Source organism: Penicillium paradoxum (assembly GCF_028828445.1).
Source record: "Penicillium paradoxum strain IBT 22861 chromosome Unknown utg000002l_segment0_segment0, whole genome shotgun sequence".
Taxonomy (NCBI): Eukaryota; Fungi; Ascomycota; class Eurotiomycetes; order Eurotiales; family Aspergillaceae; genus Penicillium; species Penicillium paradoxum.
The window spans coordinates 116649-137835 of record NW_026643180.1 but is presented as its reverse complement, the minus strand read 5'-3'; the positions used below and the strand labels follow the sequence as shown (position 1 = coordinate 137835).

At 49.9% G+C, this 21187-nt stretch overlaps 9 protein-coding genes across 9 annotated transcripts; 5 read left to right on the top strand and 4 right to left on the bottom strand.

Annotated features, from left to right (window-relative positions):
• Positions 1–688: 688 nt before the first annotated feature.
• On the top strand, positions 689–2454 carry N7457_000056 (Pal1 family protein; the record flags this gene model as incomplete). Its single annotated transcript, XM_057171124.1, has 5 exons — positions 689–743; positions 909–1150; positions 1205–1613; positions 1686–2177; positions 2231–2454. The coding sequence occupies 5 exons, from the start codon at positions 689–691 to the stop codon at positions 2452–2454; spliced, it is 1422 nt and encodes a 473-aa protein (XP_057035027.1).
• A 1059-nt stretch (positions 2455–3513) lies between these two features.
• N7457_000055 (uncharacterized protein) lies at positions 3514–4047 on the top strand (the record flags this gene model as incomplete). Its single annotated transcript, XM_057171123.1, has 1 exon — positions 3514–4047. The coding sequence occupies one exon, from the start codon at positions 3514–3516 to the stop codon at positions 4045–4047; it is 534 nt and encodes a 177-aa protein (XP_057035026.1).
• A 280-nt stretch (positions 4048–4327) lies between these two features.
• Positions 4328–4843, top strand: N7457_000054 (mediator of RNA polymerase II transcription subunit 31; the record flags this gene model as incomplete). Its single annotated transcript, XM_057171122.1, has 1 exon — positions 4328–4843. One exon carries the CDS (start codon positions 4328–4330, stop codon positions 4841–4843), a length of 516 nt encoding a protein of 171 aa, XP_057035025.1.
• A 986-nt stretch (positions 4844–5829) lies between these two features.
• On the top strand, positions 5830–9406 carry N7457_000053 (uncharacterized protein; the record flags this gene model as incomplete). The annotated part of the gene is made up of 2 exons (XM_057171121.1): positions 5830–6044; positions 6127–9406. The coding sequence occupies 2 exons, from the start codon at positions 5830–5832 to the stop codon at positions 9404–9406; spliced, it is 3495 nt and encodes a 1164-aa protein (XP_057035024.1).
• Positions 9407–10014: 608 nt separating this feature from the next.
• On the bottom strand, positions 10015–10992 carry N7457_000052 (palmitoyl-protein thioesterase family protein; the record flags this gene model as incomplete). Its single annotated transcript, XM_057171120.1, has 1 exon — positions 10015–10992. One exon carries the CDS (start codon positions 10990–10992, stop codon positions 10015–10017), a length of 978 nt encoding a protein of 325 aa, XP_057035023.1.
• A 679-nt stretch (positions 10993–11671) lies between these two features.
• N7457_000051 (uncharacterized protein) lies at positions 11672–12462 on the bottom strand (the record flags this gene model as incomplete). Its single annotated transcript, XM_057171119.1, has 2 exons — positions 11672–12158; positions 12248–12462. 2 exons carry the CDS (start codon positions 12460–12462, stop codon positions 11672–11674), a joined length of 702 nt encoding a protein of 233 aa, XP_057035022.1.
• Positions 12463–14995: 2533 nt separating this feature from the next.
• Positions 14996–16820, top strand: N7457_000050 (putative C2H2 finger domain protein; the record flags this gene model as incomplete). Its single annotated transcript, XM_057171118.1, has 3 exons — positions 14996–15792; positions 15860–16138; positions 16190–16820. The coding sequence occupies 3 exons, from the start codon at positions 14996–14998 to the stop codon at positions 16818–16820; spliced, it is 1707 nt and encodes a 568-aa protein (XP_057035021.1).
• A 771-nt stretch (positions 16821–17591) lies between these two features.
• Positions 17592–18962, bottom strand: N7457_000049 (putative RNA polymerase II Elongator complex associated protein Kti12; the record flags this gene model as incomplete). Its single annotated transcript, XM_057171117.1, has 3 exons — positions 17592–18488; positions 18550–18903; positions 18957–18962. 3 exons carry the CDS (start codon positions 18960–18962, stop codon positions 17592–17594), a joined length of 1257 nt encoding a protein of 418 aa, XP_057035020.1.
• A 397-nt stretch (positions 18963–19359) lies between these two features.
• On the bottom strand, positions 19360–20286 carry efm7 (putative nicotinamide N-methyltransferase Nnt1; the record flags this gene model as incomplete). The annotated part of the gene is made up of 3 exons (XM_057171116.1): positions 19360–19443; positions 19506–20090; positions 20143–20286. The coding sequence occupies 3 exons, from the start codon at positions 20284–20286 to the stop codon at positions 19360–19362; spliced, it is 813 nt and encodes a 270-aa protein (XP_057035019.1).
• Between the last annotated feature and the right edge of the window lie 901 nt (positions 20287–21187).

Genomic DNA, 21187 nt, shown 5'->3' with positions numbered 1-21187 from the left:
GTAGATGGAAGACATTGTACATCCACCAGTTCACATTCCGCAAATAGAAGATGACATCAACCGGGAATGCCATCATTCCGGCTATTTTTGGTAACCGAGGAAACTCCTTAGCACATGTGCAGCGTTCTGAGCACAGTTGGGGACATCCCAGGACATCTGTCCCCAATGAGTCCCCCCCTGTCAAAGTGGAACCGTGTCGGGGTAAATTGGCCCCCCTGAGGCTATCATCCACGAGTCTGGGGATTCTTCAACAAATAATCCGACATGGGACAATAGGATAGAGCATAACATGTAAAATGAAAAGAGAAGGCAAGAATTACCAGATCGACAGGGCCAGGCACGAGTAAATCCTTACTGGGGACGATCAGCCATTTTACGTATGCTCGCCTCTCTCTCCCGTGTTCCCCTTGTCCCCCCCCCCCTCTTTCTTTCCCCCTCTAAGACACTTCTTTTCTTTTTTTCCCCTTCAACTCACTTGCTTTGACCTTACTTTTACAAGGTTCTTGACCTGGATCGGTTCTGGTTGTGTCTATATTGCTTGGAACGCCCCTGAATATCCTTGTTTCATCAGAACCTCCTTTCACTTTCTTCCGCATTCGTGCGACACCTAACGCGGCACCTCATTGAACGCAAACAGCCTCTCCACCCACACCGTGTTTCGGTGTTTCAAAGGCCTTCATCTTTCGCCATGAATGCCCCTCCAGCGCTTGGTTATGCGCCTGGCATCTCGCTGGCCCCGCAAGGTACGTAATGTCGTCAAGCGCACATATCCCCTGGATCTTATGGTTTGTCGCTGGGATGGATGAATTTGACCCCCTGATCTCTAAAAGGATCCCCCCTTGATCTTTTGCCTCACCTTCTGGTCTTTTCAGACTTTGCTGACTCAAATACTTTTTTGCGCCAAATAGACCACCAAGCCTCTCCAACAGCAGCCAGTTTTGGCTCCAATAACCCTTTCCGGAACCGGGCCCTCTCACCCTCAGTTGTTGGATCTGTCTCAAACCGCCCGGAGCGCCCAAGATCGACCAATCCATTCTTAGACGATACTGAAGCGCTGTCTCCTCAGTCGGCCCCAGGAATATCGACCGGTGCCAGCATGATCTCTCCGATTGACCGGAATAACATGTCGAGCAACACTAGGGATCTCTTTGTATGTTTGTGATCATTAAGCCTACATGTCGAAACCAGCTCTAATAACTTCCAGGAGGCGCTCTCACTCAAGCCCACGCCCCCTCCGCCGGCGACATCCGACACCCACCATCGCACTTCCTCAACTCGCAACAGACCCCCGAGGGAGCGCCCGGAGCGTCCACCTGGACGATCGGCGACGTCGAAAGAGAAAGACCCGCTTGATATCTTCGCCGATCCCCCTACAATCCCCTCAACTTCCAAGGGCAAATCGCCCCGTCGCCCTCGCCGAAACTCGGAGTCTTCGGTAATGGACCGAGGCTCGAAGCTATTGGACGTTGATGACGATGAGAAGCGCCGACGAGAACGGCGTAATCGCGAGCGTGAGGGTCGCAGCAAAGATGGCAAATCGCGGTCAGGCCGCAAGGACCGCAGACTTGATGTTATCGATAAGTTGGATGTGACAAGCATCTACGGCACTGGAAGTACGCATCTCGGCTTTTCCCCTTGTCTTCCCCTCTGTGCGCCCGGGAATCATCTACTAACCACATTGATAGTGTTCCACCATGACGGTCCATTTGATGCATGCAACCCCCATCGCAATCGTCGCGGTGTGCGTACCGCCCCAATGCAGGCCTTTCCCAAGGGTTCTACCAACATGGCTCTGGGCGGTTCAGGCCCCAACAACTCCAACATCGATCTCAACCTTTTCCATGGCACAATGGAGGAAGGACATAACGACTTTGCCACCGCTGCTCGCCGCAACATTGACTTGGGCGGTAGCTTTGATCCCACCGCCCGAGTAGATCCAATCCACGGACCACAGAGTATGGGGTTGGGGACTAGCACTTTCCTCGATGGAGCCCCGGCTAGTCGGTCCGCCATGGCACGCCGTCAAAGCGAAAACGAGTCCTCTCTGGCACCGAATGCCGGTCTTGCACGAAAGAAGAGTTTAGCTCAACGACTGCGAGGAAGAACGGCTGGACCCGGCCGCAGCGCCTCTCCAAACGACAGCTTCTCTCTCCCCCCAGCCCCACATATCAGCTCTAGTCATTCTGCGTCCTCCAGGGGCAATGAAAAAACCCATATTTCCAGGAGCAAGACTATGATGACGAGTGGGATAGGAAGGGATCGAGCATCGAAGCTCGCTTTGAGGGCGGTCGACTTCGATCATCCAGCAGCCCCAAGCAAAGAAGTGGCCTGGAGCGCAAGCCTACTAACGACCGAGCTTATGAAGAATCCAGGCTCAACCCTGGCGGCGGTGGTTTCTTAAATCGGATGAAGAGTTTGCGCAAACCAAAGCCGGAACGACGTACCAGCGACTGAGTTGCCTAACATCCACATCTTCAGCCTGCCCTGGGAATCAATCAATACACAAAGCAGGCCTCTACCCCTCGGGAGAACATATTGTCGCACCTCTGGAACGTGTCAAGACCTATGTTCTCCCATCATTATCTCACCATCTAATTCTTCGAGGATTGATGATTCGACGCGTAATACCCAGCATCAAGCACTGCCGAACACACAGTGCTCAACATGGCGTTCACATGATTGGAATAGATTGCTTCAACATGGTTCTGATCTCAGAACACCATGAAATCCAATGCCCTCGTCCTCAGACCATGGCTATGATTCGGAGTTTCTCAAGGTTTCTTCTCTTCTTGTATTTTCCATTCAGCCTTGCTTTCAGAACCATGTATTTTTTACCCATTGCTTTATTGTTTGAATAGGACAGGATAATTGAACAAGTTAGTTCCCACAAGATTCCATTCCATGATCAGTCGGAATATATAGCATTGCCCTCTCGAGCTCAGATATAGGATCAGTGACTACCTAAGATATGTCATGGTCTTAATTTTTGGTTCTACAGGTTCCATGACAGCGGGCCATGTCGATATAAGATACCTATATACGTAGAACCCGAGAGTTTTGTGCTCATTGACCATCAGATGAAGCGCCGCGCACATATGAGCTATGTAGGCCACAATTATAGCCTCGCTCAACCTCCTTCAGTCGCCATTCGAAGAGACTGCATTGTCCTTCATACATGGTATGTATCTCTTAAAATGCAACTTGGTTGCTAGGCCTCTATCTATGCTCTGTTATTGTCGAGACCGGCGACTACGGAACAGTACCTATCCTTTGCATATCCCAGGTCCTTGTCTGACTACAGAGTGCTTCGAGGTTTCAAAACATCAAAGCCCCAAACCCAGCTTGTGGCAGTGAAACTCCTTTCTAACTCTGAAACGGCGCTTTCGCGATTTATTTAGAATCTTGAAAGGAAAAGACGGACACTTAACAGCCGAGATTTCCCAAGGCCTGGCTCTATCATTCAAGTCTGCCCGACTCCCCTTGGTATCGCTCTGTTCTACGAAGACCGACATCATGAACACTACCACATTGGCCATCCGTCCTAAAAAGTCCGTCCCCAACAGCACATACTCCGTCTACATTGTGAGTCACCAATTCGATCTCTCTTATCCCCAGAGCGACTTGGCTATATTCGTGCAAACTCAGAAAGCTAGCACCCTCGGGAAGAGAGGGGATGTCTATTTTCTCGCTTCTGACTCTAAGGGTGCTGCAGGCGTGTGTCTTTGGCGTGAATACATCACATTTTCTGAAACTGGGCCAATGAATGACAACCCAATGTCAATTGGCACTACCTCTACCTCGTACCATCCCGAAATTTGGGATAGAACTTTGAGGAAGCTAGTGGCCAATGAGTTTGATCGGCATGATGCGACCACCTGGGCTTTGCAGGGCTCGACTCTCGGTGGACTACTGACGCTGGATATTTCCCGTTGGGTCGAGAAGGCTAAGGTCTCACTAGAAGCTGCTGGACTACTTCGGCCGTTGCCATGTACCAGCCTGGACTTCCCAGATGGTGGGGGCGCGTTGAGCATTGTGGTTACGATATAGAAGATAGTCACAGAGGAGATGGGATTCATCCAGAAAAGAAGGCTGCATTTGAGATATGATCTTTGTTGACTCTGAAAGTCTCATTCCTATCACATATAAGCGCAATAGGCCTTATATAGTTCGCTACTTGATTTCAAGTACTCCGTACCCAGCTCTCTTTCCCTTTAGTTTCGATAAAAACCAAGCATGGTATGGGATTGGTAAATGCCTGCTAAATCAATACATCGATTCGTTCTATATTCATCGGTTTCCATTTCTCTCCCCCTTGTGCTTGTCTTGAATGACCTTGGTGGACGCTATCGCTACCCGTAACACCTCACCTTTCAAGCTCCAGCTTCGGAGAGTTGACTATTCACACTTCTGCATCACCAACATGGAGACCGAGCGACCTCCCCCAACACTGACCAACCCCCGGTTTACTCTTGAACTTGAGTTTGTCTCATCTCTCGCCAACCCTTACTATCTGTCGCACCTGGCAGTCACCTACCCGGGCCTGCTGGGGATCTCCCGCGCCGACGACGATGATGATTCCTCTTCGCCAGATGCTCAGGCATTTGCGGCATACCTAGCCTATCTTTACTCTTATTGGAAGACACCGGAATATTCCCAATTCCTCACACACCCTGGGCCCACGCTACGAGCACTACGATTACTTCAGGAAGACACCTTCCGCCGTGATATCATTTTACCCCAGGTCATCGAAGGGCTGGCAGGGGTCAGTGTTCCTGAACCGGCTCAGGCTGAGGCCGACCCGGCAGATGAAAAGCAAGAAGACGGTCAAAATGGAAAGACATGATGGCTGCGTTAAATCCCGAACCTACACTTGATGCAACCGGGATGTGCTTATTTCCTGGGGGCAAGAAATACGCACTTCCTGCGCCCTGGCAGATCTACGTTGTACATGACATTGCCACTGTGGCATGATTTCACTGCCACCAACCCGGCTTCTATGCTCTAAAGTTGAGCATGATTTTTACTTGGGCTTCATCTTCATGTGCGGCCGAGGATACCTCCGTTCCGAGGCCCCGAGGTGTCGATCGAACCCCCAGAACTCCAACTTTTATGCATCGCAGATTCTCTCCATTTGCCCCGACGAAGTAGCAGAGTATTGCGGGGGGGAAAGGACCAAGCGCTGGGGATGTGTTCCCCATCTCCTCATCCTGTACGGAGTACTCCATACATCGTACCTTTGTACCCTTTGAAGACCGTTATGTTCAATTATTAGTCTGATCCAATGAGAATGACCATGACAATTGCAATTATATGCATAAATATCCTGACATGAGCTCAATTTGAGAAACAGATATATCCTAGAAACGCGCCAAAGCGACCTCTGTAACCAGGCCAAAAGGACAGAAATGTACTTGCACAATCGTAGAATATAGAATACGACCGCCCGAGCATCCGGCCCAACCTTTTTTTTTTTTCGCCTTCTCTCCTGAATTCCATTTCCATGCCTCTTCTTTCCAACGCTCATTTTTTTTCCATCTTTGGTCCCTGGAGGTTCCTGTGGCTTTTCCGCACTCTCGTTACAGAGCCCCACCCTTGCCCCCCTGGTGATCGGCCCTGAACTACCTCATCAGCCCGTTCTCATCCACGTCGCGCCGTTTTTGACCTCCCACGTCCTCCCTATGGCCCTCAAATAGACGTATCTGTTGCCCCTCAGCTCGTCCCTGGGGATTTCACCCACCTTCTACCTCATCTACTGCGGATTCCCACGGTCGCGCTCCTTTTATAGGACTCTATCACCTGGGAGCTGCATACAGCACCCACACGTTTCCAATGGAGTCTGTTCGTCAATCGTGTCGGCCAAAGCATCAGGTCTTGATTTTGAAATGCTATCCAAAATATCAGAAGGGCGTGTCAGAGGTCAGGCCGAACCCCAGTGAACTCTCGTACTTGCTGTACTATACGAGCACGCGCCGCAGCAAGTTGACCAAGGTCGGCGCTTTCCTGGAGAAAAGGGTCGCTCGGGATGTCTGGAGACGCAGGATAGGGTGAGTGCAGATTTCTTCGCAAGATTTTTTTCAGCAATTCCAACCTCGAGAATATGCATGGCTGACCGATTTCCATCCACAGGAATGTTCAGGTGGCGCTGCACATCATGGCTGCGCTTATCGAAAAAGTCCCCCGCGACCTTCCAATCTACGCCCGATCGGTTATGACCATAGTCGATACCGTCCTGCAATCAAATGATATCAACATGGTGGAGGAATCTATCGTGGCATTCGAAATGTTCTGTCGTCACCAGGACATTTCGGCCATTTCAGCAGATCAGGGTCTCGCGCACCAATACCGTGAAGTCGTGCGAACATACGCCAGCTTCGCCGACCCGGAATTTACATCCAAATCGAATGCAAATTTCAGCCCGCAGGTAGCCATCCGGTGGAGAAATGCGGGTCTGCGAGCTATCAGAGGTGTGGTCAGCTCAGAGAGCTTGGCCGCCGATGGAGGAACATCGCTGAAGCTCTGTTTACCAGTCATTCTGGAAAACCTTCATTCCGAAGACGAGGATCTTCTCTCGACTTTGAAAGCCAAGCTTTCCGAAGCGGACACGAATGAACGGGAGGGGCCCAAACCCCGTCGAATGAGTGTCACCACGGTGCATACCGTGGATACGGCAGAGGGTGACCCTGAGCTGGCAGCCCAATCAGCAGATGATGCGGATCGAAAGGCGGAGATTGGCGCTCGGCTCTTGGCCCTACGATGCCTGGAGCAAGTTATCGTCTCGGGAAGTAATCGCGGCCAAATCCGCATTGCTGTAACAATCATTCTACAGTTCATCTCAACCAAGGGCCTCCCACAGAGGGAAAAACGTGACCAAATGATTGAGGGCAAAGATGGTAACTGGGCAACCTCTTTGATTGAACTCATTGCGAACTGGTGTCCGGTGCAAGTCCGTTTCATTATTCTAGTCACGGCCATGGAGATCCTACACGATACAAGCCCGAAGGAGGATGCTTTGGAGTCGTCATTTACTATTCTTTCTGTGGTGGACTGGCTTCTCAAGTCTTCAGTGAACATGATTGGACTTAGTGTCATGGACATTCTCTTTGGGCTCATGCATTACGCTTCTGATATACTCTCGCCTCCCGACCGCACAGGGTCGGCACATTCCGAGCAAAAATCGAATGGACAAGCTGCGAACGTGGTTCAGATTTCTCCCCGACGACAGCGTCTTCTCACATTACTAGAGCAGTGCATCGGAGATCTTGCCACGCATATCTACTACGGAGACCAAGTTGCAGACATGATGCGGGCTATTCTCAGGCGTTTCAAGCCTGCTTCTAACCAAGATAGTTCCATGGGATCCACATTGGCAACGGTTCACGAATCTGGAGTGGCACATGTGGATCTAACGAATTCAGGCTCTGAGACAAATGGAGAGAAATCAAGCACAGAAAGCTTCTCGCATGCTGCTGCTAAACTGACTGCTCTCCGAGCTGTCAAGGCTATCCTAGCCGTGGTTAACTCGAAAACCCCAGCCACCATGTCTGGTGCAGAATCCAGGCACCCAGTCGGAATTCAAGTCTGGGAAGGAACCCAAGTACTTCTTCGTGATGCGGATCGGGATGTTCGCTACGCCTATACCGATGCATTTCTTTCATGGCTGAATATTGAAACCAATGGGAACGACCTCAAAGTGCGAGTAGATGCACCGAGACACACCAAGACAACATCCAAGAGAGACTCTGAACAGGTGGAGAGATCGAATCGACGAAGTACCTCTGCTGCTGGGAACCCGAGGGACAAAGTGACGCTGGCGGCACAATCTACCTTCCTTCGTCTTCTACATCTAGCTATCTATGATGCAGCACTCGAAGCGCCTACCGACGACGCCGAGGTTCTGCTGCTATATCTGCTTCTGACAAGCCTCGTGGAGAACGTTGGGGTGAATGCTGCTCAGTTTGGTATCCCCATGATTATCACGCTACAGGGTGATTTGTTTACGTCCATGGAATTGAGTTCCTTCGCAGCTCGGGTGAACATTGGAAGTTTGGTACACGGATACCTTCTCGCCCTGTCGAAGCACTTCGACATGCAGTCCTCTTCTATAGGTCTTGAGATATCCAATGAGATCCACCAGCGACAGGATAAGGGATATTGGCTTTCCAAGATTCGCCTGCCTCCGGTCGGTCTCGATGACATTATTTCTGAGGGCGAGAAGAACCTTGACAATGTCTCCACATCTCCGCCTCCATTGACACCTTTCCGCAACGTTGACGGACTTGTCTATCTGATTGACGAGGCTTATCGCCATAGGGTCTCATCCCCTCCACACAGCCCTCCAGCCTCGCCAGCGCGGGGATTTACATTCCCTGTCCTTGGACCCTCCGCAACAACACCGTTGCATTCATTGGTTGAAGGCGGCCTCCCGTCTGTCGTCAAAGAGCAAATGTTGTCCTCCTGGTCTCGTGAGGCATGTCTCGCTGCTGTCGATAAGGAAAGTACCGGAACTTCATCAGTTCACGGCTCTCGGGCTACGATTAATGCTCGCAACAACCAATCCAACGGTTCCCCTACTAGCTCCCAGGATAATCGCCGCATGAGCGTCCCAGAAATATCAGCTTCTTCATCCCAAGGTTCGAGCAGAGGCTCACCTGTTCGCATAAATGAACTTCGCCGCGTACTCTCAGTTACCAACGATTCCCAACTCCGGCGCCTCAGTCCGTTGCGTGGACGACTTGACGCATCAACTGCTAGCATCGTCTCTTCTGGGAGCGATAGCATGATCAGCGGCAATTTTTCTGTCTCCGAAGTTGACGGAGATGCCATTTCTATCCGCCCAGAAAGTCAGAAAATGCTCAAGGAAGAGGGAATAGAGACACCCCGTGCTTCTGCCGCAGCATTTGTCCTATCGGGTGACAATGCTTCAACCAACGACATCTCAAATGTATCATCTCTGAGTGGTCCCGATTCAGATGCGAAAATCCCCCCAGTGCCACCGATCCCAGCCGGCTTGTCCATTCCAGGTGGTTTCCCGAACGACTCGCAACGCTCATTGTTATATGATCGCCCATACACTGCCCCGGATTCATCACAGCAGTCTTCTGTGAACGATAGCGCCGAAGCCAGTGCCTTAAACAATAAGCCTCTGAACCGTAACAAGAGTCGGTCCAACTATAACCTTGCCGAAGATGGGGTTCCCAGCCTCTTGAACGATTATGAATCCAATGCCATCGATGGCACTCACCAAGATCAGCTAAGAAAGCTTTTGGATGGGTTCCTCTCGCCCGAAAAAACCACGCTGGCGAATGGAAACCGCTCATCATCCGCCACACCTACCTCCAGGGTTCCGCTGGGCGGATCTCAACGCAGACGAAAGGCCAGCGGAGGTCTCGGCCGGCCGCCCTATTGATCTTTTATTTGAATTGTACCTTATTGTCAGTCTGAAGAGCATGACTCTTCTGGCATTTCTGCCGCCATTTCTGTTCGCTGACTCTTTATATGTCTATATAATTTTCTTTCTCTTATATTTTCTTTTTCTTTTGTTCCCACCACCGTGTCTCGGTCTGTATGGATTCTATCCTCGAGCCCGTTTCGAATGCTGAGTTGCCCGCTCGTAAAAACGGGGCCCAACTTCTCTCGGATGTATCTTTTTTTTGTTGCCTTTCTCCCATTCGATGTCTATCCTTGTCAGCTTTTCCTTTTATGTCTGCATATGTTTCCATCTTGAACATGCGGGATTCTCGTTTTAATCTGCATTCACATTTTATTTATTAGCTTGCGATAGGCTATCGCAGCATGGTGTATCTAGCTACATTGTCGGTAGACAAAAAATAGACGGGGCTAGAATCAACTTGGACAGAGCATCATATTTAGATCACTTGTTGTATGGATGTGTATCTCAATAGCCATGTGTGGCATTGGGATAGACTTCGATCTCGATGCTAACATCTAAAATACCATATAAACACAGTTGGGATATCATTGAATAAGAGAAAACGCCCGTTGGAGGAGAAATATTCAAAGCTGGCGCTGTACAACGAGACCCGGCAATGATGGGCGTGCCTGCTTCCCTAGCGGAGCAAAGTAATGCTCAAAAGTGTTGCGCAAGACTTTCTCAGATAGTTGCATATGCTGCCCGGGCACAGTCTTGAAATCCAGCTTGCCTTGCTCATCAAGCTGCTTCAGTCCCAGCCAATCCTCCTTGTAGATCGACCTCTCTTGTAGAGGCGTCACCTCTCCTGTAGTAGCATTGACCTCGGAGAAGAGAGCAGTCTCCTTGGGAACAGCAACAGTATCCTCCTCAAACATGAACATCGCAAACCGATTCAGCGATGCTAGATTCTTCTTATACGTTTCATTTTTGACTGCACGCTCGTTGTTGATATCCGCTAGGAAATTGCTGTTCTCCAGGTACAAATCCAGCTCCGTGGGATCACGGAAGTACTGCGCTGGTACGACCCGTGACTGCGCATAGCTTGTCCACCGTCCTGATCGCAACAGTAGCTCAACACTCCTACAGATCCAGTCGCTCGGCCCGCAGGACTCAAACTCAGAGATGCCATTGTGCTGGCTGCCGAATGTGACCAGATTGTGTACAGGCGGGGAATTGCACCTCTCGATGTATCCGCGTAGGAATTGGCCGCCCTGCGAGAAGCCTAGGGCGTTGATGGCAGGTGCTGTGCTGAGGATTGGGTCCGCTGCAAGCTGTTCGCAGACTAGCGCGATCTGCTCCGTTACGTTGCCAATGAAGGTTGATGAGCGGTCTTTGCTGCCGTCTTCGCCGAGTCGGATCAGATGCACGTAGGTGCCTGGATTAGTGGATTCCGCTAGTTGGGCGACTTGAATGAGGCCTTCGCGTTGGAAATCATCGCCTAGACCGTGCCAGATCACGAGTGGAAGCTGGGTTTCGCTGTCTGGTTCTGTTGGGGATTGCCATGGGAGCGCGACTGAGAGGACTCCGGTGACTAATGAGGCCAGGAGTGTGATGGAACGCATCATAAAATGGTCGAACAAACAAGATATTTTTGAGATGTCAGTGTTGTTGGTGATTGAGGATAGTCGTCGAGCTGGAAATGACGTTGCTTCGAACGCAGGTACCAGTCATGTGATGCTCGCATAAGGCAATACATTCAGGGCTACATCGATGTACAAACATTTGGAGGTTGACATCGTAAATCTACTATGTACCTACCTGCAGAAAGGAACTGGGATAACATACAGGAAAGAACAATGGCTTAGAACAACGGGACTAGATTGTACAATTGGTGAGGTCAGAAGATATTAGTCTATTCATTGATTGGTTGGTATAGCTTAGTATAGTAGGTATAAAATCCACCTTAGTGTGAGATAGAACATTTTTTCTTTCAAGGTGCAGAGGATGATAAAACACTGCGTGACACAGCCAGTTCGAAAACAGGAGATAACAGAAAAGCCAGGGGAAGAAAGGGCTGTAGATTCGAGATTACCATGAGAAGAATTCCATTGAGACGGCAAGGCGATGTGTATTCCAAGGCTGTACCCTCGAATCCGGCAGGCTGGCCGCTGACGACCTTTTTCATGGGACGAGACACATAATTCTCCGCATGCTCTGTGGACTCTATTGTATGTGCCACTAATCTGACACTCTGGATGAAAGTATCCCGTGCACATTGTTAGGGGCATAACCACACAGGGCTTATCGAGGAAACAGATTGGTAATCCAGGTAGCTGTCAGGGTCTCTTTTGCCTTATCCTGGTCAACAATAGGAGATCCTTCGTGGTCGAGTAACATTGATTGGGATGACATGCTGTTCATGACCACCTCTGAGCTGGAATTTGATTGCGCCACTGGTCGTCCGTTGATCTCAATTTGAATGTTTTCGATGGTATCCATGATCGAGAATGAGTTTCTAGCTCTTCGTTCGGGTCTAGGAAGCTCAAAAAAGGTCGATCCATTGCTATTAGCTGCTACCAGTCGCTTCCGGTCATTTTCATTCAGTCTTCGTCGCTTTCCAAACCGTTCAATTTCCTCCACGGACATGAAGGCAATTTCAAGCGGACGTGTAGCGGATACAGCTGCCCAATCGGGTTCTTGGAGAAGTCGATGTTTGACCTCGCTCAGCTCCTTGGCACCATGAGAGAATTGTCCTCCAGTCACATGTGAGACATGCTCTTCCGTAACTCTGGAGTTAGGCAGACGACAGATTAGTATGAGACGCAGCAGATAGATTGGCGGAAGCAAAGCCCAAGCAGCCAACAGTTCTGGACTGACTGATTCTTGTCTGACCCTGCCTCCTCCACACTCTGATCTGTGATGCTCGAGCCCTTGAATGGTCCAATATCTGGGAAGTTCCGAAATGGGGAGGGAGGGGGAATGACGATGCCTTTCTGAAGTCGAGACTTGGCGAAGTTCTGTTTCTGAGCTTTGGTCAACAGGCCTGAGCGGTTGTGATGACGCTGCAGCTGGCCGCCTGTCCAGTTCATCATGCCAAGGAATGGATAGTGGGGAGTGGAGGTTCGAGAGAGCAACCTTGGAAGTCTCCGACGTCAGTTCCACGCTTGAGGACTTGAGGATGTGGGGGTGTTTGTTTCACAATCGAAGCAAACAGCCCAAAGCGAGCAAACCATAGGTCACGTGACCACACCACCTACATAAATCTTTTTCGTCCTTTTCTCCCTGTCCCTCTTCCTCCGTTAATCATAACCGAGACTGCCGCCATAACAGCCTGTATTATGACTTGTTTCATGCCAACTCACCCTCTCTTCCGACAATCTCCGCTAACAGGTAAGCCCATTGTCTTGGATTCTTTTGCAATATGCACTGTTCCGAGGGTATCACCCTTTATGATGAACAAACAATATTTAAAGCATAGTTCACCTGAGATCTTCGGATTGTTGAACGAAAACATATTCCATCTTTCATTTTCTGATTCTGTCAACCTCAATGTTCTTTTTACACATTCTATTCTCTCGAACCTGGCTGACTGAAACAAAAGAAGACCGAAACATAGGAAACACGCCTGCATTGCTGCCCAACGTGGGTCTGGCTCGCCCCGTCCCGTTGTCCAGTAATCTTAGATATTGTTACCATTGGATTATTTTTGATAATTTACATTTATATTGCCAATTATTTGCATTTCACTATATCTACCTACTCCGTACGGAGTATTATTGTTTCACTTCGAGTATCAAGAATGTACATCATTCCGTACAGGATGACCTCAAGCTGCAGGTATACTTCCGTGGCGCTCAGACGTGGGAGTCTCTCCTCCATTCGATACCTGCAATCATTTTGTACATCTCATCGACACACGAGGCGACCTGCCGATCGTCCAATTCGGACATCATCCTGCAGCGTCAGCCTGTCAACTATCACCAATCATACTTCTCGCCAAGCACTCAAGACGCCGAGCCCGTCTCACCGCTAGAAAGCATCCCTCCACTCAATCGAGCGAACACCCCCCCTAATCTGCAGACTGCCAACACCGCCAGTCCGTGGCACTGGCTCTCAGGGTGCCAACAGCGCACTCGTCTCCTGCACGATGCGAGACTGGCACACGCCATGTGTGATGGCCCACAGTCCCTCCCAAGTCCGAGCTTTCGATTTTTTGTGTACTAAAAAGCCGCTGATCCCCCTCTCTCGGTTCAATTTCTCTTTTTCTTTTCCTCCTTAACTCTGGATACCCCTTTTCAACGACCTACAACTGTTCATATTATCTCACGCTACATATCCTTCTTCAACGACATACCCAACTCAGTCCCTGGACCCAGGACGATCTTCTTTTCTTTAACCCAAGATTCCCTGGTTTTTGATATTATCACTGCCACAAGGATTTCTCTCTGCCACATACTTCCCGGACAGGATTTGCTTTCTTGTTTATCTTCCAGGCTTTCTTTAGTCTGCCCTTCGACAAACACTCAATAGGTAGCTCCCGTCACATTTTCTTTGCAATTGGTTCTCCTATGCGTTGTTTTTTTTCGTTCGCTTGCCTGTTTCCCGGATCTGTACCGTCAACTGTGCTTGCCAAGGATTTCGACAATCTATTACCCAGGATGGACTCTAGATCTACTCTCGTCCAAGGACTCTGACCAAATTCGGCGACCAAGAATAAGGATCCAAGACCGAGGATACTTGCCCTCAGCACCTGCTGAGTGAATCTCTTTGAGATGTGTTTAATGTTTCGCACACTCAAATCGCCAAATTCCCACTGCCACTGGAATACTGCCATGGATGTTTCTCCTTTTGACCTTGCCTCTGCTCTAAGACCGGAGTTATGAGCGTGGATTTTTATTTACCCTTGGATCCTATTGCCCCTGGAGACAACGCCCCTGGAATGAATCAATTGAAACCTACCTAGGACTTGAAATGCTGAACTTTTTTTTTGCCTGGAACTTTGATGCTACTATGGCCACTTTCTTTCAACAATAATGGAATCTCTTTGCCCAAGGATCAACCGAGGAAACCCAAGCTAATGTGCTTGCTCGCTGTCAATGATGATTTTGAAGCATCCGCTTTAAGAAAAATCTCCCCTAGGCTATTGATATATGGACCTTGGCCGTGTATACCTGATCTGATCTGGCCACCAAACTTGAACGACTTGCTTTTTGCCTTGCCTGGACTCACCTGGATGATGATCATACGACTACTTAGTAACTTTGGCCATGATGACTCTGTTTCTCCCTACCCTGGCCACACTTAGCACTTCGTTGGACCGACAACACACCTGGATCCGAACATAGGTACGACAAATTTGACCAGGACTCTACAATGCTCGATCGGCCAAGGAACAATTTTCAATCCCCAGAGTTACTTTGGTGCGTAAAATGTAATCACGACGCGAAAGCTGATCTTATTGCTGACTTTGACCAGGTCTCAAATCACTTCTGGACTATGGAGCTTCTGTTCTTTTTTCTGTTTTGTTTTGCTTTTTACTCATTCGATGTTGAATAGTAGATACTAACCCGTGGTTTACAGTGTTTTTCTCTCTCGTACAATCACACACACACAAACACACACACAATGTCTCCAAGGACCAACAGCGACTCTGAACGGGTCTCTCTCTCACAGCCCATGCACACCTCCATGGTTTCAGGAATCTCAAATCTTGCCTCAAGATCAATCCAGGATGATGAAATGTCGAGCCATGACAGTTCCTCGTTATGCTCAAGTATCCGTACAACCCATGGAAATACCCAGGACATGAAAGACTGGACCTTGAGCCGCCAAGAATCTATTGACCAGGCTATGTCAAAAGCAGACTCACCCGAGGTGCACATGCTTTCTTTCTCGCTGTCTCAGCAGCTCATGACCCCCACGGTCGGACCACATGATGTTATGTACCCAGGTGTGGACTTCCCAGCAGTCCCTGACATGAATGACCATGAAATGTCCCGGGATCTTTATAACTCTTTCCTGGATTTCTCTTCTGTTGAAAATGATGTCTGTGTCGGCAATGGCACGCCAGATGATGCTCTCTCCATCGGACACAGCTCCCACAGTACCGAGGATGGTCACTATATCACAGGCCCAGAGTCATGGACCCCAATGATGCATGATGCCCATTACCCAGGAACTACCATGGAACAATTCTCTTCAGGTCTTTTCCAGACCGTGCCGGTCTCTCCACCACTGACCGACGCTAGCAATGACATGTCTGTCACTTCTTCTTGCTCCCACTCAGGATTCACTGCTTTTATGGCCCCAGATGATGCACTTCTGGGAGATTTTGTCGCGTCGCCTATTGGAGCGACTCATGGACTCCACCCAGCAGAGCCTTTGTTCCCTAGCAGCTCCCTCAATGACAGAGACATCAACAGGTGAGTTTTGAAGAACGGCTGATACAGAAGGCAAAGAAATACGGCCAGAACCCTAACCACATCGTAGGACTATCAGACCATCCAAGCAATCCCGCCGCTCAGCATTGTCGGCCGTTTCTCAGCACCAAGGAAAGACCGATCCCGAGTTCTTCCCAAGCCTTCCAGTGAGAGAGCCAACCCGTCAGAGATCCAAGGAGGGTGCCGAATCTCGCAACCCGCGAGAGCACCAATATTATTCCATGTCTACTCACAGTGACGGAAAATACTACTGCCCATTTGCTACTGGAGAGAAACCCTGCAACCACCCACCTACCACGCAAAAATGCGCTTACCAGCAAGTCTTCCCGTGATACAAATTTGGTAACTTTGAACTAAGCTAACCGATATCAACTAACAGCAAGTACCTGGATTCCCATTTGAAGCCATACCGCTGCAAGGTCCCCGCCTGCATTGATGCTCAGCTGCGATTTTCCTCAAACGCATGTCTCTTCCGCCATGAACGTGAAGCCCACGGACTACATGGCCATGGAGACAACCCTCACCTCTGCCTATGGGAGGGATGCGAACGTGCCGTCCCAGGAAATGGATTCCCACGGAGATGGAACCTTTACGACCACATGCGCCGTGTGCACGACTATGCTTCCTCCGAGCGCCACAGCTCGCCAGAGACCTCCCCTGGCGCTGGTCAGATTAAGAAGAAGGAACCCACTGGTCGCAAGAGAAGAGTCACTGGTGCCACCCCGGCCCCAACCATGAAGCGCACCCGCTCCGTCCACTCCACAGCCAGCTCTGTCAAGGCCCCTCAGAATTCTGCCAGCCTTGGACAGCGCCTCCAGAACGCCGAGCAGAACTACTACAAGTGCCGCTCTCGTTTGCTCGAGGATCTGGGTAGCATCTCCCCTAAGGATACCTCAATGCACGACAAGGTCAATGCCGGCCTCCAGGAACTGTTCACACTGGGCCTGAACTACCGCCACCTTGAAGCTAGCCAGGCTGTTTCTCACATGCCCAATGGATTGCCCGCCTGAAGGGACTTTTTTTGACAAGCTGTAGGCCTCCTTCCCGGAGCAAAACAGTGATTTTCTTTTTATACATGAACAACTTCACCGGAGGATTTTCTTGATTTCCTTTTTTACTCGGCGGCTAGACTGTGCTGCTTGCTAGCCATGCGCTTTCAACACACGGAGGAACCCAGTGCGATCGCTTGCGAACACAATCTTCCTCCGGCCAAAGGGTTGTCCCAGTTTGATTTCATCATCAGAACATACCCAGCCCAGTCCCAAATGGATTTTACAGCCATGGATTGGATAAAATTAGCGTGAAGCCCCCAGCTCGCGCTTGAGGGCTTGTGATCTGCCCCCCCGATCGCAAGCTGCTCACCACATGGGGATTCGGACACAGGGACAAGGGCTTCAAGGTTTCTTGTTGCTGCATTCCAAATCCTCAAATGAACATCCCAATGACACAAAAGACCCGAACTTATGCAGAGGGGGGAAAGCAAAGCGGGCTACGGTGTCTCAAAAGGGGTGACAGAAGATTGACAGTAGAGAGCCATATATAGTCCAACATTCGTTGGACTTCAATTCTTTGTTGATATTGATAGAATGCGTTGCGTTCTGTATTTTGTTTTTAATGAATTTTTTCACTTTGCATCCACCCTCCAAACAATTAGGACGTAAAAAGATATTGTAGATCTGGTATTCCAAAGTCATAACCTCGTTATTTCATAACTATCAAGTGACTTTTTCTAGCGTCATGAAAAAGACATCTAATGTATCTAATACCCAAAAGCAAAGCATCTAATCTTCAGCATCCTCTGCGACCTCGCCCGAGATCTCAGCATTAAGGAACCGCACAAATGCATCCCCAATCTGATCAGCTGTCAGCGCACCACTTCCAGCACCATGTCCCCGACCAATGTATGCTCTGTTCAAGCTAATCCACTGTCTGCGCAACCGCTGCAGTCGCGGTAGAGCCAAGATGCCGCCCGCACCGGCGAGTTCATCTGTTGTTCCGGACATAGCGATATGCGATGGAACGAGAACAGGAACAGTTCCCTCTGGGACGTCAATGGCGATTCCATCCTTGCGCTTGCTCTGCGCAAGCGCTACCTCGGCAGATGGACAATTCTGCGTGAAATTGCGGATTGCAGTCACGACTGCTGACGTCCGCTTCTCCATTGCGTACATTGCGTTCGGGTCCGTGGACACTGCTTGCACGGTGGCTTGGTGAGGGACGAGGCGCGCGCGTACTGAAAGTCCGCCGCGACCGCCACCACGAGTGCCTGTTGCTGTACTGGCGGCATCGGAGATATTGGTAGCCGCGAGGGAATCCGCTAGGCTTGGGACGGCAGATAGGGTGGGGGTTTCAGTTGAGGGGAGGACTACTCCTGTCAGGGCTTCGAAGATGTCCGCTACCGGGGGCTCCGCGTCGGCCCAGGGCACCGTGAACAGGGGCTTATCCCAACGACTGTGTGTGCTAGGTTCCTCGTAGCGGAAGATGAGGTTATTGAGTAGTTCGGGTGGGTATGCCTCCTCAGTGTCCTCGGCAGGCTGTGCGGATTCGGTTGCGGGGGTATCTTGAGCTTCGGAGGGCTGCGCATCTGGTGAGTTGGGGTCTTTTTCTTTGTTGGCATCTCGGCGCAATCTGGCGTCATTGTTGGCGACACACTGGTCGACGGGTGTTCCGACGTGAACCTGGCGCAGACAGGTTAGTTCTTGATTTTCGCAATGAATTTCGCACGTCCTGATCTCATACCACACAGCAAGTTGTTTGCGCAGCTTTCGACTCGCACCACAGCTGGTACCTCCAACCCTTGATATAATTCATTCCGTCAAGGATGACGATGCTGTCCCGCTTGAGCACACGCTTAGCTCTCGCATAGGCGACGCCGCGCGCCTCCTTCTCGGTGCGGGCATGGTCATAGACGATCCGTGGGTGAGAGGTATCGTGTGAAGCGACAATATGCACCTTGTATCTGGACTTCAAGGAGACCTGCGCGCCAGCCTCGGATGCTGCGAACACTTCATCTTGATGTTTCTCAAGCAAAGATGCTAGCTGGTTGGCACGGTAGGTGAGACCGGAGCACGGGTACCCGGTTAAAACAATGAGCTGAGCGTAATTCGGTCAGATATATTACAGAATGAGGAGATTTCTCGACGTACCGGCATCGTTGGTTGTCGCGTTGTTGGTTCCGAGGGACTTTTTTTTTTTTGCGGGGTTGTGCCATGTGACCCGCATCTATACCAAGACTCCATATGAACACTCTACACTACATCCGATCTTTCTTCCAATAAAAACTCCCTGCTTTTGCTATTCATTCGGGAACTGGAAAATCTAAATAGAAAGCGATAGGCAGCTTGGGTGGAAGGCTGGTTGCAGGCGAAAACGAGGCCCAACACGCGAGAACGAGATCTCATCTCATGTCCTATATAAGAGCTGCAAAATGATACATGCTCTTGCAATACTGCGAATCAATATTATTCCTTGATTCGGCCTTAATATATAAATTCTATCGAACTTTTGTCATGTTATCATGTCATCGTTCCAAGGGTATCAAATCAACGTTCAGACAGCTTTGGATGGATCCTCCAATTGATCCTGTGCCCATCGGATCTTATATCCAAACACGGTTCTTCGAAGCTTCTCATCCTGCAGAGAATTTAGCACCATAGCCATCATACGAAAGGGAAGGACCAAAATCTTAAACTTACGCCAGGGTCGTCCTCAAACAAGACAGCATCCACCACCTTTTCAAAGATCTTAGTGACAGTGAAGCCACTTGCCTCCGCCAGTGGGAAGAACTGTTCCGTCTTGGGCAACAACCAAGGCTGGTATGGGGTGAAAATAACCAAAGCAACCGAGTTGGGGTCCTTCTTCAAGGTCTGCTGCATGGTCTTGATCAAATTCGGGTGTTCGCGGTGACTATACACCACATCTGCCATGATCAGGACATCGAACAGGGATGGAGAGCCATCGGCAGCAGGAGGCAAATACGCCCGCAGCTTGCTCACGTCGTCACCCCATTTGTAGCCGTCCACGTGGAGACGGGGCTTTCCGTCTTCCCTCGCGGGAATGGCATTGGCTGACAAGTCGGCATTGTACTGCATGTTTGAGACCAAATCTGGATCTGGGTAGTCGGTCAAGACCACGGTGCGAGCACCCTGAATGGCGCTCACGATGCTAGGAACGCCTGCTGCGGCACCAATCTCAAGGACATCCTTGTTTCGGATGAGCTCCTCGGTGTGCTCCTCAATGTAATGAGAGCTGGTTCGGCCCGCATTCCATAGCAGGTTTCCCTACCAGAGTCCGTTAATATCTACTCCTAGCGAATGGCCATTGATATCATACATAGAGGGGGTGGCTGCCGACGAGACGGACGCGCACTTTTTGGCCGGAGAGCATGGAGTGCTCGGCAAATGTGGGTGGCTCATCTTCCGGATAGTACCCTTCCGGGTCCTGGAACAGATTTCCTGAATCAAAGTCGTCGGCCATGGTGGCAATGGCTGTAATGCTAAGAGAGGAAAAAAATATCAGTTATCAGTTTCTTATCGCCGGCGGGGTATCGTGGTGATGGCCTCAGGCACGCATATCAAGTGGGCTGATTTTCCGATTTTTTTGCACTTGTAACGGCATACATACCCATCAGGCCCACATCCATGTATACATTGTTGTACATGTATGCCGTATAAAACTGGACATGTGCCGGATCGGTCGGCTTTGGGGCTGATTTGAGATGTTTTCAACCCATGCTACTTCGAAGTGTCACCCTACGACATACAGGCTGCGAATTGCGAGCCGAAATCTGTAATTATGGGACCTCAATAGGTAGCAATGGGTTGGCTAACCTCTTTTGAGGTAACTGGCTAGGATTATAGGTGTTACCCCATGGATCTCGATTGAATGCAATGGGCTCTTTATATGTGAACATACAACATATGGGACTACCTTGTAGATAGGTACATGTAGGTATGTGGTTTGGCATCGAGAGACCATTTAGGGTTATCACGTGAGATGATTCCCCTCAGCCACCCGGGGCAAAAGCAGGGCAAAAGCAGGGCAAAAGCAAGGCAAAAGCAAGACATCGACCTTGGCCCTGACAAGTCCAATAAGCCAACCAAGCGCCAAGTGGAAACGATGCAAATCGTATACATATGTATCAGGAGCACCACGTGACGAGTAACGTGACCGTACGATCGTGTGGAGAAAGGCGGTGGAGATACAGTCACATTACCGTACGATACGACGGATAAATCTCGGGGTCAAAAGGGAGGAAATCTGCAGTTTGCCCTCGAATATGCACCCCTGAATAGATTCTGGGAAAATCTCTGACTTCAGATTTAAACTGGTGTTGATCTTTCTCATTGATGCTTGCTTTGATCTCATCGTGAGTCGT